Below are 15,836 nucleotides of genomic sequence, written 5' to 3' on the forward strand. Positions count from 1 at the left end.
GTGCCGGACTCCTCTGGATCACACAATGCAGACTCAGAAAGGTAGGCTTTGCAGTACAGAGCTCCTGAGAACCAGTATCTCTGAACGGAGTGGCTCCAAGCCAGGTCAATCGCTTTTGTCCCCTCAGTGACAATGAATCCACCTGAGGTGTCAGTACACCAGCGAAGAGTGGAAGCCGCCTCTGTTGACTCCTGAAATTTATGGTTCGTGCTGTTACCATCTGCTCATCATTCTCTTTTTGGGATTGCCCCTCATATGCACGTGGCTCTATGTTAGGGGAGCTTTCCTAAAGTCCTAAGACTTTAGTAATCTATCCCAATGATTTGTAGATCCCCACCTATTAGTATCAGTCTGTACTAACTCAGGACCTTGGTAGAGTGGCATAGCAGTCAGTTTTATCTTAAGAGGAAGATGTGAGCTGTAGGTAAGTACACTGAATCCAGTTAGACATGTACATCAAAGAAGCACTTACACTTATAATTTATATAAAATTATATATTATATTTACAAAAGAATCACCTGAAATACCTCATATATTTACAATGGAACACTTCACAATACTTTAGGAAATACTTCAAAGGACACTTTCACTTGTGTTTGTTCGCAGTTACCTTTAGAAAGGAAAAAGACAATGCTATCGTATTATCTTTAATTAAGCGCCCATGCGGTTCTTAGCAGATTGACAGTAAGACATTTACTCTGTTAGCACATACAAGAAAGTAACTTAAAGGAAGGAAAACGGTTCGAGGTACTAGAGAAGGTTTCTTTGCACAGCAAGTCTTAAATCCAAAGCGCAAGCTTAGCTAAAGGCAGTTCAGAGTGCTCAAAGTTTTGAAAAGCAGCAGAATGTGAAGAGTTCCTGTGAATTTCTTCAAGTCTCTAGTCTTTAGAGCAGCAAATTAACTAACTATGGAGACCCTAAACATGACTTGAAGGGACACAAGCAGCAGCTTGTGTCAGAGGTAAGAGGGGGTTGCCCTGGACACCTATAGGCACACTCCAAGGCTCTGAAGCGACTTTCTGGAATCAGGTAAGGAATACCTTTTTCCACACAGTACCTTAAGATAGAAGAAATTGTTAGTGCTGGATGCTTTGCGATGTTGCATCTCTGGGTCCAACCTCCGGATTCCTTGGTTTGATGACTGAAGGGAGGACAAGGGACGGGGACTCTCAGCAGCAGCCACGAGGGAGGACATGGGGCACGACTTTCAGCAACTCCTCAGTTTACTCTGTCATATGGGCACCTTTTCTGCAGAACCAACAAAGGATGCAGATCACCCATCACTCTTTTTCGCCTCCTGCAGCCGCACGGTCGGAGGGGGTCCTGGTCAAGTGGATCAGATCGCTGGAGTGTACCGATGCACTCGAAAGGGGCAGCGGGTCTCCTGGTATTGGGGTTCCCCAGCTCTTGAATCTCCTATGGCCTCGGGAGATGGTTCAATTCAGAGTTAGTCTTTGGACTGGTCGTGCCCACCAGTCCAAAAAAAAAAAAAGTAGTCCTCTTCGGAGTTCCTCTGTCACACAGAAAAAGGGATCAGGACCGCAGTGGTCGTTTTACCGTGTTGCAAAGTGTCTGCAGATGTGTGTCTGGTCATCTTCGGTTGCTTCAGCTTGCAGTGGTCGATTTGCTTTTTAATCCAGAAGCCTCACCTTTCATATAGTTCCAGCACACACTCCTCTGCAATCTCAGCATTTTACAGAAAGGGGCGTTTGGCTGTCCAATCAAAACAGACGGACCCCCCCCTTTGAGAGCTCGTCCTATTCAGGCATTCTGGCAGACAAAGGACAGGGGGGGAGGGGGAGGGGGAGGATAACTCCTCCCCCACATTCTTGTGGTAACCTTTTCATACATTTGCTACTGCAATTTGTTACACAGCCTTTCATTTCCCAAATGCACCCTACATTCAGTCCCTTGACTGTTTTTGCGACCTGCACAAGTCGCCTATCGTTGAAAAGGTCAACCCAAGTTGTTTGAAAACCTTTTTGCTCGCCATTTTTCACCATTTTGGATTTTGTTCTTTTCAAAATGTCAGGTAGGTCACTTTATGCCGTCATACAAATATTATGTACCATGCTTTAGTTTTTAGTTTTGGCTCGGGGTAGTGCTTTCCTAACTATAAGAGTCAGGGGAATGTAGCATTGCATTGCTTTTCTGGTAATTCAGGGAAGGCATTGCATCACAAGTGCAAACATTCCCAGCACATACTTTTGTTAAGTCATTTACCCAATTTCTTGATGAATTATGGGTAAATAGCTCTTGCCTGATCTGCGAAAATGAACCCTTCCTGAACTTGGAATGTTATCTACTTTTGAGAAATATATGCCTTTCTGTGTTCCTATTCAGCTCTCCTACCCTCTCATCCATTCCATATAAGCATGTTGTAAAAAAGGAAAATTGCCTAGGTACACTTATGAAAAATATTTTCTTTTGTTTCCACTGAAACCCGTTTGTGAAAGCTTGAAAGATTGTGAATTCAGAACAGCAAACCTTTTGTTCATAGCTCTTAAAAGAAAAAAAACACAAGCTTCTTTTTACATCATTGTATTGGCATTTTCAGAAAGAAACAAATGTTATCACTTTGTTGGTTTCTCACACCCCACTGCAGCAAACCACAAATCCTTGGTGGTGTTTTGACTGACTACATGTGGAAAGAAAAGGGTAGACATTTGGCTAGGACATCATTTGTAACAAAAGTCACAAACGATTGTGTGCCAACATAAAGAAACAGCCAAAAAAGGGCTCAGCAATCGGAGGGGAAAACCCTTAACAGTTAAGGGGTTAAAGAGAAAGACAGCTTTTTAAAATACTATTGTGATTCTAATCCAAATTCTTAATACCTACCTTCCACAAACGGGTAGGGCACTCCAAAGGCATTTTTGAGTGGTGGAGGGTTCCATTTCAGCACTCCAACCATCCACCACATTAATAACCAACAGGAAGAACCACGAGGTTTGAACATGTTTAAATAAATGAACACATGCAACCCATAAAAGTTATACGCTATTAAAAAAAAATCACATCAGTGTACTACAGAGTAAATGTATGCATGCCTAGAAACCACAGTTACAACAAATTGGTATGAGGTTCAGAGGGCAGTCTCTTAATGATGGGTTTAATTTCAGCAAATGCAAGTGCCCAGTGCTTCATACCAGTAGTTACCCAATTTACATGAACTCATACTTTTGGCGGTGTGATAAATCTCGGGATGTTGTCCCCGTTTCACATGGGGATACCCCCTTCTCATGTGGCATGGGTGGTGTGGCCACAGTCCAGAACACCCCCTCGAGGTGACAATATGAGGGAGGATCATATGGGGAGGGAGTTCCCCAATGTACAATATTCCAGAGAGGAGATGGCATCCCCCTACCTATCTGAAGTTGACAACCAGGACCCAACTACCCAATCCTCCAAATCATACCGTCATGCTGAAAAAGACCATCCTTGTATGACAAATCAGAACGTTGCGAGAGGAAAAAACCATTGACTCTGACTCAAAGTACAAGTGGGCCAGAACGAGGAATACCACCTGGGAGGAACCAAGCTATGCACTCCAGTTGTGCCAATCCTACTGGTGCCAGGACATTGAAAACCACTGAGCGTAGAGAAACATGGTGTCTTCTACATCTCAACGCAGGTCAAGAGGAACCGGAGGGCTGGCGGCTTAACCGCAAAACAAAGGCTCAAGGAGACAGCATCCCGATAAGCACTTCTGAAAGGGTTCTGTTAGGAGGACGCACCCGAAGGACGGACAGAGCTTTCCTGCAGACCGAGCAGACTGGTAAGCAGGAGAAACACTACTAGAGTGCAGAGTGAAGCCACAAAGCCAATCGGAGACTGCAAGAGACCCAAAAGCCGCCAGGAGAAGCCAGTGAGCCTATAGAAGAGAGTTGAGGCACCAGGGCGCTACATCAGAAACTGCAGGGGTTGAGAAGCTGAGTTGGAAACCAAATCCCTCAACCAGAAAATGTGATCTTCCTTGTGGCAGTACTTGCAGGAGAAAGTCAACTGTTACGAAAAGCAAAGTACCGAAAGCCACAAAGGCAAGATATTGATATTTTATGAGACTGTGAATCTTGGTGAAGTCCTGGCAGGGGAGTATCCCAGGCAGGAATATTGCGAATTGGGGACCCGCTCCCAAATGTATGAAATAGTAACCAAAGTCCTGGCAGGAGAGAATACCAGGCAAGAATATTGAGAGTCTGGGACTGACACTCCTGGTGATATCAAGAGAAGGGAGTCATCCCCTTATTCATATTAAAACCAGGGGAAGGGAGACATCCCCCCTGGTCCTTTGGAGAACGTGGAAAGGCCAGGAGAAGAGGTACTGCCTCTTGGCCTTGTAAACATTTGCGCATCTGGTATCCAGGGGAAGGGAGGCAGTACCCTTGTATTGACCGAGTTTTGAAACATTAAAAGTGACAAGACACCTCTTGACTTTGCGAATATTTGTGCCTATGGTAACCAGGGGAATGGAGATATTGTGTTGACTGGGAGTTGGAAAAACCAAGAGAAGGAGAACTGAAGCTATTTCTTTTGGTGAACATTGTGACAAAAAGGGAAGAAGCCCTTTCTTCTGCTACTGGTTGAAGAAACTTTTGGTTGAAACTGTGAACTTTACTTGTACCTTTTTTTGCTGTATCTGGAGCAGTGGAACGAACATTGGACATTATTCAGATGAAGGGAGTCATTCCTCTGAAGTTAGGAGTCCCAGTATCCCATTTGTATAGTAGCTTAAGTGTAAGAGTCGGAAATAGGCGTTTTGGACACAGGACAGTAGATTTTTGACGGATGTTCTGACAGTTTACTTAGTATTTGAGGCAGACAACCCCCTCTTCGATTTAGGGAAAGGAGGGATTTTCATTTTCTATTTAATAAAAAGTCTATCAGCCATTACAATGCCACCAATGTGTCTGCGTCCTGCTTCTGACTCCTTAGAGCAGATATTTAAGGTGAAGCACACAGACCAAATAATTTTCCCAGGCTCGAAGGATTCGGGTCACGTGAGCAAACTGAAACCAAAGGACTGCATTTAGCAAATAGCCTATATCACTAAACCTTCCTTTGTCACACTGGAGGCATGGTTAGCTGCTGTTCTTTGGGAAGTACATATATACGTCCTAATAAAGTATGCTTTTTGCCAGTATAATCTATATACAAATCTTAATTGCTGGGGGATGGGGCTAGAGTGGGGTTACTGGCAGAGTGGGGTTACTGGCAAAGTGCTGTAGTCTTCATCCAATCAGTCACCAAGCAAACCTCTATATCAGCTCTTAGCAGGGGAGTCCCTAGGACAGGGAGTGCTTATGAGCCATACTATGAACAAAGTTTAGCATTGCAGAAGCAACCATTTAGTCCACCAAAGACAAAAAGAAGAATCATCAATTCATCTTACCTGGTATTGTCCCAAGCCCAAAGCAGGACTCTGCAATTGCTGAATAATCGACTCTTCAAAGTAGCCATTTTTCTCCCAAAGCTGAAGCAGCTGTTCCCAAGCAAAAACACATCAAATTAGCTTTGCAGTATATTACAGAGCTAAAACACAGACAAGATAGTAAGCTCTTAGAGACCATAACATGTTTTACTTGAATAATAAGGAAGCATTTACCCGTGCAATTTTCTGTTGCTTATCCTCCTCCACAGCCAAGAAACTGGTACAATATATCGGGACCACCACCTTCTGGAGAGCAGCAAGTAGCTCTCGTGCCTGTTTCCTCTGGCTTCGAAGGGGATGAAAGTAGAGGTATTAAACAGCCATTAGTAGAGAGTTCCCTCAGGGGGGAAAAATCACAAACTGTTCTTCTAATTGTAGTCTCCAAACTGTTCTTAACATTTCTCTTTGCCATTGTTTTCATGGTAGGTTGTCACCCCTCAAGTGACGTCTAGTGGAAAACTTGAATTAAGGAATTTTTCATACAACCAACTGTTGAGGGTTGTACAACTACTAACTAAGAAGGGTCTGAAACACCCAAACAATAATTGAAGCCAAACCTCGTTTATAGGCAAGTAGCATGGCAGAGCGTCAACTCTCAGGAATGTTTGGGTTGCAGGATGGCACAAGTCATCCACCCAGTTATCCAAAGAAACATACACCACACTGCTAAGCTAAAATATACATGTATTATGCTACACAATACAACTGTCAGTTCAAATAGGTAAATCAGAACAGAATATACTGTATATGTATAAAAACCATAATGTCTCTGAATGCTCCTCATCCCTAGTCTTCAATGCTAATCCACTGCCAAAGATGTGCATAAAACAGGGACATAGGTGGTGGAAAAAAGGAACCAAACATTCTGACAAAACTTAAAAATCCTTTGCGCCTGAACAGTACAATGTTCAAAAGACTAAATCCACTCACGTTATAGGTTATAAGCCCTATATCTGGTGTAAGCACAAAACACAGGCAGGGGTGGGAACAAAAGGAGACCAAACATTTTACAAAAATAGTTATAAAAGGCCAACACCAACAATCCACATTAAATCTGGCCCTCTAAGGCATTGTATTTGGAGAATACATATGCACACATCACAATGAAAGTTAGTGCTAGGGGGAGGACAAGAAATAAGTACAGCCCCAGGCTTGCAAAAAATATTTTAGACAGCATTGCAATTAACTTCAGGAAAACAAATAGTCACCAAAAAGAGTGTTAGGTAAGATTTGGTAAAGTCCAACTGATGTGGCACTTAACAAGCCTCATCTCTTGGTATCAGGGACCCAACTCTTAATATAGGCCTGTACTGCAAAAGTCGCTAGAGAAGCTGAGCAGCCAGGCTTATTTTAGGAAGGGTAAGGAACAAATTACTTATCTCTATCTATTGTTCTCCAGCATGCGTCTGGCATGCATTCTCATGAATATTCTCCATCGTCAGGCTGGGAATCCTCGGTAAAAGAAAAACACAGTTTCCCTTTCACTTACAATTGTATTTCTCCTTTAAACCAATCACTGTGCTCTGGGTCATACTGTCCCCATCCAATGACAGTCCTCTCCCTAAGCCCCTGCTCTGGCAGCCATCTTCGGATTTGGTAAGCATGTAAAGTGGCAATATGACCAAGAAGAGCCGCAGAGGGGTAGAAGAGAGGGTTTGCATGTGAATCCATGCCAGACAACAATAGTTACAGGTAAGTAACTTGTTCCTTCTCCAGCATCAATAACGAATACATAGCAGTACAACATTACACAACCACAGGCAGTGGTAAGACTCAATAGAAGCAATAAACTCTTACCTTCGAAACAGACACCCCTCAAGCGAACAGGTTGCGTAGCACTGCCTGGCCGACTCTGGACTCCTCCCTGGAATCCCTGTTGATGCAGCAGAAGGTGTGCGTGGACCTCCACGTAGCAGCCCTGCAGATGTCTAGCAGGGGCACACCAGCCAGGAGCGCTGTAGATGCATCCATCGCTCTGGTGGGGTGGGCTCTCAGACAGCTGCGCAGCGGTCAGTTTGCCAACCGATGACAGTGCATGATGCAGCCAGAGAGCCACCTTGAGATGGAAGCCTTGAACAAGGCCTTCCCGTGGTTCACAGGACCAAAGCACACTAACAGCTGTGAACTCTTACGAAAACTCATCCTGTGCGCCACGTAGAACTTCAGGGCACGAGCAACGTCCAGCGAGTGCAAGGGCCTTTCAGCAAGCGACAAAGGTTTCGGGAAATAAAACAGGTAACATCAAACGCTCGTTGAGGTGGAACTCTGACTGAACCTTCGGCATGAAAGAGGGATGCGTCTGCAGTACCACCCTCGATTTGTGGAAAGTCAGTTATGGCTGTTTGAAGGATAGGGACCTGATCTCACCCACCCTCTTGGTGGTGGCGATGGCCACAAGGAAAGCCGTTTTTCACAAGGGGAACTTAAGTGGGGCCTGATGCATAGGCTCGAATGGACCCCCCCATACGCCTCGCCAGAACCATGTTGAGTACCCACGCCAGAGCAGGAGCCTTCGCCGGCTGGAAAGATCATAAAAGTCCTTTGAGGAACTCCTGGACGAGTCGATGAGAACAAAGTGAAGACCTTCCTGGAGACCTGGTCTAGCGGGAGATAGCCACCACATGTACCTTGATAGAGGCATGCACCAGTCGGGCTTTGGCCAACGATAGCAAGTATGGAAGAATCTGGGGGGCTATGACCCTCAGAGGGTAATGTTCTGAGACCACGACATGTAGCGAAATGCTTCCACTTGTGACCATCGCACTTAAAGTCGACTACTCTACGGCCTTGGTGAGCATCTCCCAGCAGTCCACAGGCAACTCATATCCTCCGAACTCTGAAACTGCAGGAGCCAAGCCCTCAGATTCAGCAATCCTGGGTCGTGATGCAGGATTGCTGCTGCTCCTCCTCCTCTGGTGAGAAGATCTAGAACCATTGGCAGCTTGATCGGAGGCAACGCTGACAGGCTCAGAAGGTCTGGGTACCAAATCTGCCTTGGCCACGCCAGGGAGATTACCATCCTGCATTGGCACGGTCCGAGTGTGTTGATGACTCGTAGCAGGAGAGGCACCTGAGGAAACGCGTACAGAAACATCCCTTCCCACAGGAAGGAGAATGCGTCCCCCAGGCTCCTCCGTTGGTAGAATCTGTCGACAAACTTCTGGCATTTGGAGTTTGCCACAGTCGCAACAGATCGATCTAGGGCCTGTCCCACCTGGCAAAGATGCAGTCCACCTGGTCCTGCCAAAGCTCTCACTCGTGGCAGGCGCGCAATTCCCTGCTGAGGGAGTCTGCAATGGTATTTTTAACTCCCGCTAGGTGAAGAGGGACAAGGAACATCTCTTGTCTGACGTTCCAGAGGCATAAGTCCGGAGCTTCCTTGGAAGGCACCGGGGATTGAGTGCCCCCCATGTTTCCTGATTTAGAACATGGCGGGAGTGTTGTCAGTGAAAATCCTCACCACCTTGCCCTTCAGATACGGAAGGAACAACTTGAGGGCCCAGACCACTGACCGTAGCTCCAGTTTGTTGATATTGAGATTCTTCTCCGGCAGACACAGGCATCTGGCAAACAGATGACCGGTGTGGGCTCCCCAGCCCTCCAGGGAAGCGTCCGTGGTGACAGTCTCCTGGTATGATGGATTTTCAAACCCCATGGCCTGGGCGATGTTTGAGTGGGCGCCCCAAAACCCTATCACCCAACGGAACTCCTCGTCGAGCATAATCTTGTCCGCAGAGCATTCCGGAAACCTGCGTCCAGCAAGCATCCAGGAACTCCTGAAGAGGTCACATCTGTAACCTGCAGAGCCGGATGAGGTAGATGCAGGACTACATCATGCAAAGCGACGACTTGATGGTGCGCACCATGGCGGTCTTCAACTACAGTGTGCAACTTCTATTCAATGGCCGCTACCTTCTCCTCAGGTGTGACGCAAGGCAGGTCACCGTATGGACTCTAGGCTCCTAGCAACAGCACATTCAGCGATGGTGTCTAGCAGGAATTTGGATAGTTGAAGGACAATCTCAGATCCGTCAGTATCGGGACAGTCGCCTCCGCGAGTCTGACGGCCAACTCCTGCGAGCGGGCCCAGATGAGCCAGTCACCGAGGTACACGTCCCGGCTGGTACAGGCCTGTTTCAGAGCCAGTGTCCTGCCCTGTGGACGACAGCAACACTGTCCTCTACTAAAGTAGGCCTGGGAATGGCCTCTGTAGGCTTCCTGGGTTGAAGATCTGGAAGGCTGACAGTACGTAGAGGAGAAAACTTTGGAAGACCTGCTCGACTTTCCCTTGGAGGAGCAAAAATAAAAACGCTGCTGCTTTAGTGTGCCCAGGGAATGGGACGTCTCCGTATCGTAACTCATCGACGACCATCCCGAAGAAGTTCTCTCCGTTGAAGGGCATGTCCAACACCTTCGCCTAGACCTCCTGCCAGAAATTTGTAGCCTTCATCCATCCTTGTTTCGACAAAGACAGACACTGTTCCCCATCTGTCAGAACCCTGTGTCAGCGACGTCCAACACCACTGTAATGGATTAATCAGACGCAACTTCCTCCTGGAAAAGCGCAATTGCCTCCATCCTCTTATCGTCTGGGAGGAACTCCAGAATAAACCCCAGTTTGTACCACAGCTGCCTGTCGTACCTGGCTAGGATCGGTAGTGCGTTGGCCGACTTGATAGTGGACACCGCAATGTAATTCACCTTCGTTCCCATGGTGACCAACTTCTTCCCCTCGCTGTCCGGAGGGACCGTAGATGAGGACTGGTTAGCCGACAGTTTCCTCACAGTTGCAGATACCACCAAATCCAGCGATGCTTTCAACCTCAGGCACTTGGGTGTCTTCCTCTTAGCCTCTGGTACAAGAAACCCTCCTTCCTGGTTCATTCGGCCACAAGCTGAAAAAGCTCAGAGGCCCTAGCGATCATGGAGTACATAACCCCACCTGGTGGTGGCGCTTCCAGATGCAGAGACTAGACGTCCGCTGCAACGATATCCACGTCGTCCGCAGTCAAGGCCATATCCATCCCTGTACTAGTGTCTGGTTCTGCTGGGGGAGAAGGGGCCCGATATGGAGGCTAAATTGGGGGTGTCTGATGATGCTTCGTCTTCTTCGTTGGAGGTGGAATGAGGGCCTGCGGGAATCACTGGAACCGGGCCTGGTGGCATTCCCTCCTGGATCTGACACCAAGGTGTCAAGGGTCGACGGATGGTCCAGAGAACATCCCTCGGCTGAGCTGGCGGGATCATAAAAACTAGGCCATGTGCCATCGTAGCCGTCCTCTTCCACGCCCTTGTGGCCCATGTGCAAGGACTCCTGGTCTGTCATCTGTTAACGAGACCTCCATGGCTTGTGCCATGGTCTGGGAGCGCTGTTTTGTGGCCTCCTCGCCCCCTCCCTTATCCCACACCTGCGGGACTTGAACCGGGGCCTAAGCCGGTTTCCCCCCTTCTGGCGTGCCAGCAGACTTTGCCACATTCATTGCGCGAGTGTCGTCCCTGGAGGGTAGGGATACCTTCTGTGCTGTGGGGGCCACCTTCACAGGGTCAGCTCCCTTAGCCGTCAAGGTAGCTGCTACCAACTCTATCTTTGGCAAAGTCTTAGCCTCAGCCAATTGTGCCTGCTTGGGCAGTTTGGCCTTCTCCGTCCCTGGCATCTCGGACTTCTGCCGCAGTTTAGCCTGGGTAGATTTCCTCTTTGAGGAGGAGCTCAATTGCTGGCTCGCAATGGAGGTGGAGGTCGATGGTGATCACGCCCCATCCACCTTGGGACCTGCTTCCATGGCAAACCCAGTGAACTCGAACTTGCGGTTCTTGGCCTTGCTGTGGGCCCACATGGATGAGGTGCCCTCAAAGGATTTAGAAGACCACTCCTCGCACCGATCAGTCCTGGGTGAGGCATCACCCTGCTCGGGGCATGGGGCAGAGGCCTCAACGTTAACCGACGCTGCCAGTCTACTGTACCTCTCCGTCATCATCTTGGACTCGCACTCCATCTCCTTATGGTCCGGGTGCAGGCAGTAGAGGCATTGAAGGCGTTTGTCTTCTACAAACACATTCCGCAGCCAGCACTTGGAGCAGGGCTTGAAGGGGGACCTTCTTGCCTTCTCCTCTGTCATGGTTGGAGGTGGCGAAGTAGGCCGGATGGACTTCTGGAATCTTCAACAATACTCGCCATTGAAGGTCGCTGAAATTCACTGCCAACGGATCCCCATTGTTGGCAGATCGAAAAGAGCACACAGGCTCTTTTGGAACAAAAATAGAACCTTTTTCAGTCAAAAACACAAAAAAAACATAGAAGTAACTTGCATAGCAAAATCGAGGACTCCCAACACTGAAGCGTGCAGTACCAATCTGAAGATGGCTGCCAGAGGAGGGGTTTAGGGAGAGGGCTGTCATTGGATGGGGCAGTATGACCCAGAGGACAGCGATTGGTTTAAAGGAGAAATACAGTTTGTAAGTGCGCCTTGAAACACTTGTGTATAGGCGCGTTACAAATGCTAGATCATAAAGTGAAACTGTTTTGTCTTTTACCGAGGATTCCCAGGGAATGTTCATGAGCATGTGAATCCATGCCAGATGCCATGCTGCAGAATGTGAGCTGTAGAGTAGTGCAATGAAATCAGAACACACAAGGCACCAAGTAAACACTTACAGTTATATTAAATAATTTATCTGTGTATATATGACATGCATTACTTACCGTAAGAGCATTTCTGATGATTGTAAGTGCTTAGATTCACATGCTGTGGCTATAGTCTGACATCTAGTGGTAATCGCGGAGTATTGCATCTATATTAGGAATGGTATTCCCAATATATGTTTATCCTCTAGGTGAGTTGAATGCTCTTGTCATTTTAGTATGGGTGAGAATGGTGACCCATTGTTGTGACTATGGTTAAGTAGAGTAACCCATTGATGTTTTATTTAACAGTTGTGGGGCAGGGCCCTGCCCGCATGCGGTTTCGTACTGGTCTGGTTGGGACACCTTCACATCAGGTTTTTGGTTGGCGTTTTACTATGTTCAGTAGGGAGAGACCCATGCAGTGTTGCTGGGCGGGAGCGTTTCCCTAGTGTGGAATTAGTATCCAGCTGCACTCTTTGGTGACCTGGGTGGAGTTCCCAGAGTAGAGGTGGTTAGAGTTTGTTGTCCCAGGTGGTGGACCCCGCCATCTCAATGTAGGTTTTTCTGAATTTTTATTTGTCAGTTTGTTCACAAAGAGGATGCAGATTAACTTGTGTATCTCTTGTGAGAACCTGGCAACAATTTTTTTCTTTCCATCAGGTCACCGGCAGTCCATTTTGGTGTAGTAGTGTAGGATTCTGTAGAGATCTAAGGTGTTTTATGGCTCAGTTTGTGGGGCCAGCAAACTGGTGTTCGTGAGGGCTTTCTTTTTATTGGAATCCTACCATGCGTGTTTGTTGCCCAGGTGCGTTTGTAGTGCATTTGGGTCTGTGCATGTGTGCTGAGTGTATGTGGGTTGTGTGTCCCAGTTGTCCCTGGCTCAATCGGCTTGAAAGATTGTATTCGGAAGTTAGCTAGATTACTTGTTTTGGTGCAGTGGGACTACATGCCAGTCCATATAGGGACTGTTTGTGCTTTGAGGTGGTAGCTCCAAGATCCATTAGTGGCAGTGGTGGATAGATGGTGTTCAGTGTTTTTCAAGGGTTTCTGGTTGTATGTTTGGTGGCCCAAGGTGGTACAGGCAGTGCTCAAACGTGGCAGGTTTGAGGCTCTCCGGCTGCAGCGGTGGGCTGAAGGTGTTCGGTATGGTTTGTTTGTTTGGGTGGTAGTTTTGTTGGTGTGGTCCTGCTGCCAGTGGGTTAGTTACGCCTAATGGATAACCATCCCTTGTTTTCGGAATCGGGTTGAGTGCGTGTTATTGGAGTTATGTGTCTGATGGTGAGGAAGAAAAGGGGGTGTGTTGTGATATGTGTGTGTGACTGGTTGCTTGGTTGGAAGGGAGGGAGGTGTTAGGAATGGTATTCCTAATATAGGTTTATCCTCTTGCTTAAGCCTTCCCTCTGAATGCGTGGTGCGACTGACTGGAATGCTGAGTGTATGAGATTCCACCCAGGGCAGTTGATGTAGCCTGGGTGGTGGGAGCCAGTGGGCTTCCCTAAGACTATAGTTCCTATCTCCTTGAGATGTAACCAGATTAAAGTAACCAGAAGATCACAGTGGACTACCCTTTATAAGTACCCTGACTAAAGGTCATAACAGTATCTGCTTAGATTCACATGCTGTGTATATAGTCCGACATCTAGTGGTAATCGCAAAGTATTGCATCCTTCATTCGGGGAGCAAAAGGGATGTCAACATGGGCGTGACTAACACTATCCCTAACGTGACATGTAGGGTACCCAAAATCTCTCACAGGTTGAGGTCCCTCTGATGGTGTATTTTCTGCTGGGAGGAAGCCTTCTGACCAACGTGAATTAGTAGAGAGAGAAGGTGCAAGATGTCCATGTTCCTTCTACTCCATGAGGGGAGGAAGGATGGGCGCATGCAAATCTAAGCAGATACAATCATCAGAAATGCTATCACGTAAGTAATGCATGTCTTCTGCTGCTTGTTAATCTGCTTAGAATCTGTTTATGCACGCTGTGCATAAACCAGCAAGCACTACCCAGAGATGGTGGGATGCGAGAAGGAACAGTAGCAAAGAGATGTCTTAGCACCGCCTGTCCCACCTGAGAATCAGACCTAGAGTGTTTATCTAGGCAGTAGTGTTGTATAAAGGTGTGTACAGAACTCCAGGTTGCTGCTTTACAAATGGACTCAAGAGGAACATTTGCAATGAATGCTATGGAAGCCCTCGTGCCCCAGGTAGAGTGTGCTCTAGACTTGAAGGGCTGATCTCTCTTGGCAAGAGTGTAGCACTGTCTGATGCAGTTTATGATCCACTTTGAAATAGCTGATTTAGGGACAGGGTCCCCTTCTCTGCCAGCTGCCACTGAAAAGATAAAACTGGTTTGTTTTCCTCAGTGGTTTTGTCTTTTGAGATACTAGATCACCACTCTCCTCATATCTAGTGTATTGAGGCTTCTTTCTGCCACGTTAGTGGGGTTCTGGAAAAAGATGGGTAGTTATATTGATTGGTTCACATGGAACTTTGAAATAAACGTAGGTGCAAATCGTGGGTAAGTGCGCAGGACCACCTTATTCTTGTGAATCGTGACAAATGGGTCATGAACCGAAAGGGCCTGCAGTTCACGAACTCTCCTTATTGATGTGATTGCCAAGAAGGCAGTCTTATGAGTGCTTGCTTTAAGGCTAGCCTTATGCATAGGTTCAAAGGGAGGCCCCATTAGTCTAGTAAGTAAAACGTTCAGGTCCCATCCAGGAGCTGGGTTGGAAATGGGCAGGGATGACGTCTTTTTACCCCCTCCATGAATGCCTTGATTACTGGAACTTTCCACCACAAAACCTTCTTCTGGCACATGGTGTATGCTGAAAGTGCTGCCAAGTGGAGTTTTAAGGAATTGAAAACCAGGCCTGAATCTAGTAGGTGAGTTAGGTAGAGGACAATATGTGTTGGTGTGCATTCAATAGGATTGATGCCCTTGTCATTGCACCAGATGGCAAAGTTTCCATTTGCTGGAGTAGCAATGTCTGGCTTTAGGTTTTCGTGCTTCCCCAAGTATGTCAATGCATCTTTGAGGGAGTTGGAGGTGCCCAAATTCTTTGAACTCAGGAGCCAGGCTGCTACGTTGAGAGTTTGCGGGCATGATGTGTTATCTCCCCCTGCCCCCCCCCACGTCTTGTGAACGCATGTTGCACGGGCATAGCAGCTTCCTGGGAGGGTAGACTGACATTGCCATGAGATGGGAGAACCAAGGTTGGCGGGCCCACATCGGGGCCACCAGAATCATCGTCACGGTTTCCTGGTGTATCCTATCTTGTTGAGCAGGTGAGTGGGGGGGAGGGAATGTGGGAGTTGGGGGGGCGTAGACACATTTCCCTGACCATGTTATCCAGATACCGTTCCCCTTGGAGCGGTTCTGAGAGCACCTGGAGGCGTTATCTGGGCATTCTCCAGAGTTGCAAACAGGTCGATCTCTGGGAAGCCCCAGTTCTCCCATTGTCGGCTGGCCTGACAGCATTGGCTCGAGAGCCACTCTTGAATGTGGCGCATGGCAAGATGTGCATGAGTAACTATGTAGATGCAGGAGGCCATCATCCCCAAAAGTCGCATGGCCTTGCGCACTGTCATCTTGCGATTGGCTACATAGTGAGGGATCTGGAACAGCATGTTTTGAACCCTCTCGTTGGAGGGTAAGACCAGACTGTCTTTGGTCCGAATTAGAGCCCCTAGAACTGCTCGATCTGGCTGGGGTCCAGACTGGACCGTTTCTCGTTGATCAAGAGCCCTAGACAGAAGAGGAGATCTACCATCTTTTGGG

The 15,836-nt window shown here is 47.5% G+C and overlaps 1 protein-coding gene across 5 annotated transcripts in view; it reads right to left on the reverse strand.

Annotated features, from left to right (window-relative positions):
* The window catches only part of CHERP (calcium homeostasis endoplasmic reticulum protein), a 1,035,077-nt gene that overhangs the window by 757,642 nt on the left and 261,599 nt on the right, over positions 1–15,836 (reverse strand). For all 5 annotated transcript variants that reach the window (XM_069649195.1, XM_069649194.1, XM_069649192.1 and 2 more), the window contains exons 6-7: positions 5,607–5,718; positions 5,394–5,483 (exon numbers count right to left, since the gene is read on the reverse strand). In XM_069649195.1, the coding sequence (XP_069505296.1) occupies positions 5,394–5,483; positions 5,607–5,718 (202 nt within the window). The remainder of the gene's footprint in view (positions 1–5,393; positions 5,484–5,606; positions 5,719–15,836) is intronic.

This window comes from Ambystoma mexicanum, chromosome 1p (genome assembly GCF_040938575.1).
Source record: "Ambystoma mexicanum isolate Mex_15411 chromosome 1p, UKY_AmexF1_1, whole genome shotgun sequence".
NCBI lineage: Eukaryota > Metazoa > Chordata > Amphibia > Caudata > Ambystomatidae > Ambystoma > Ambystoma mexicanum.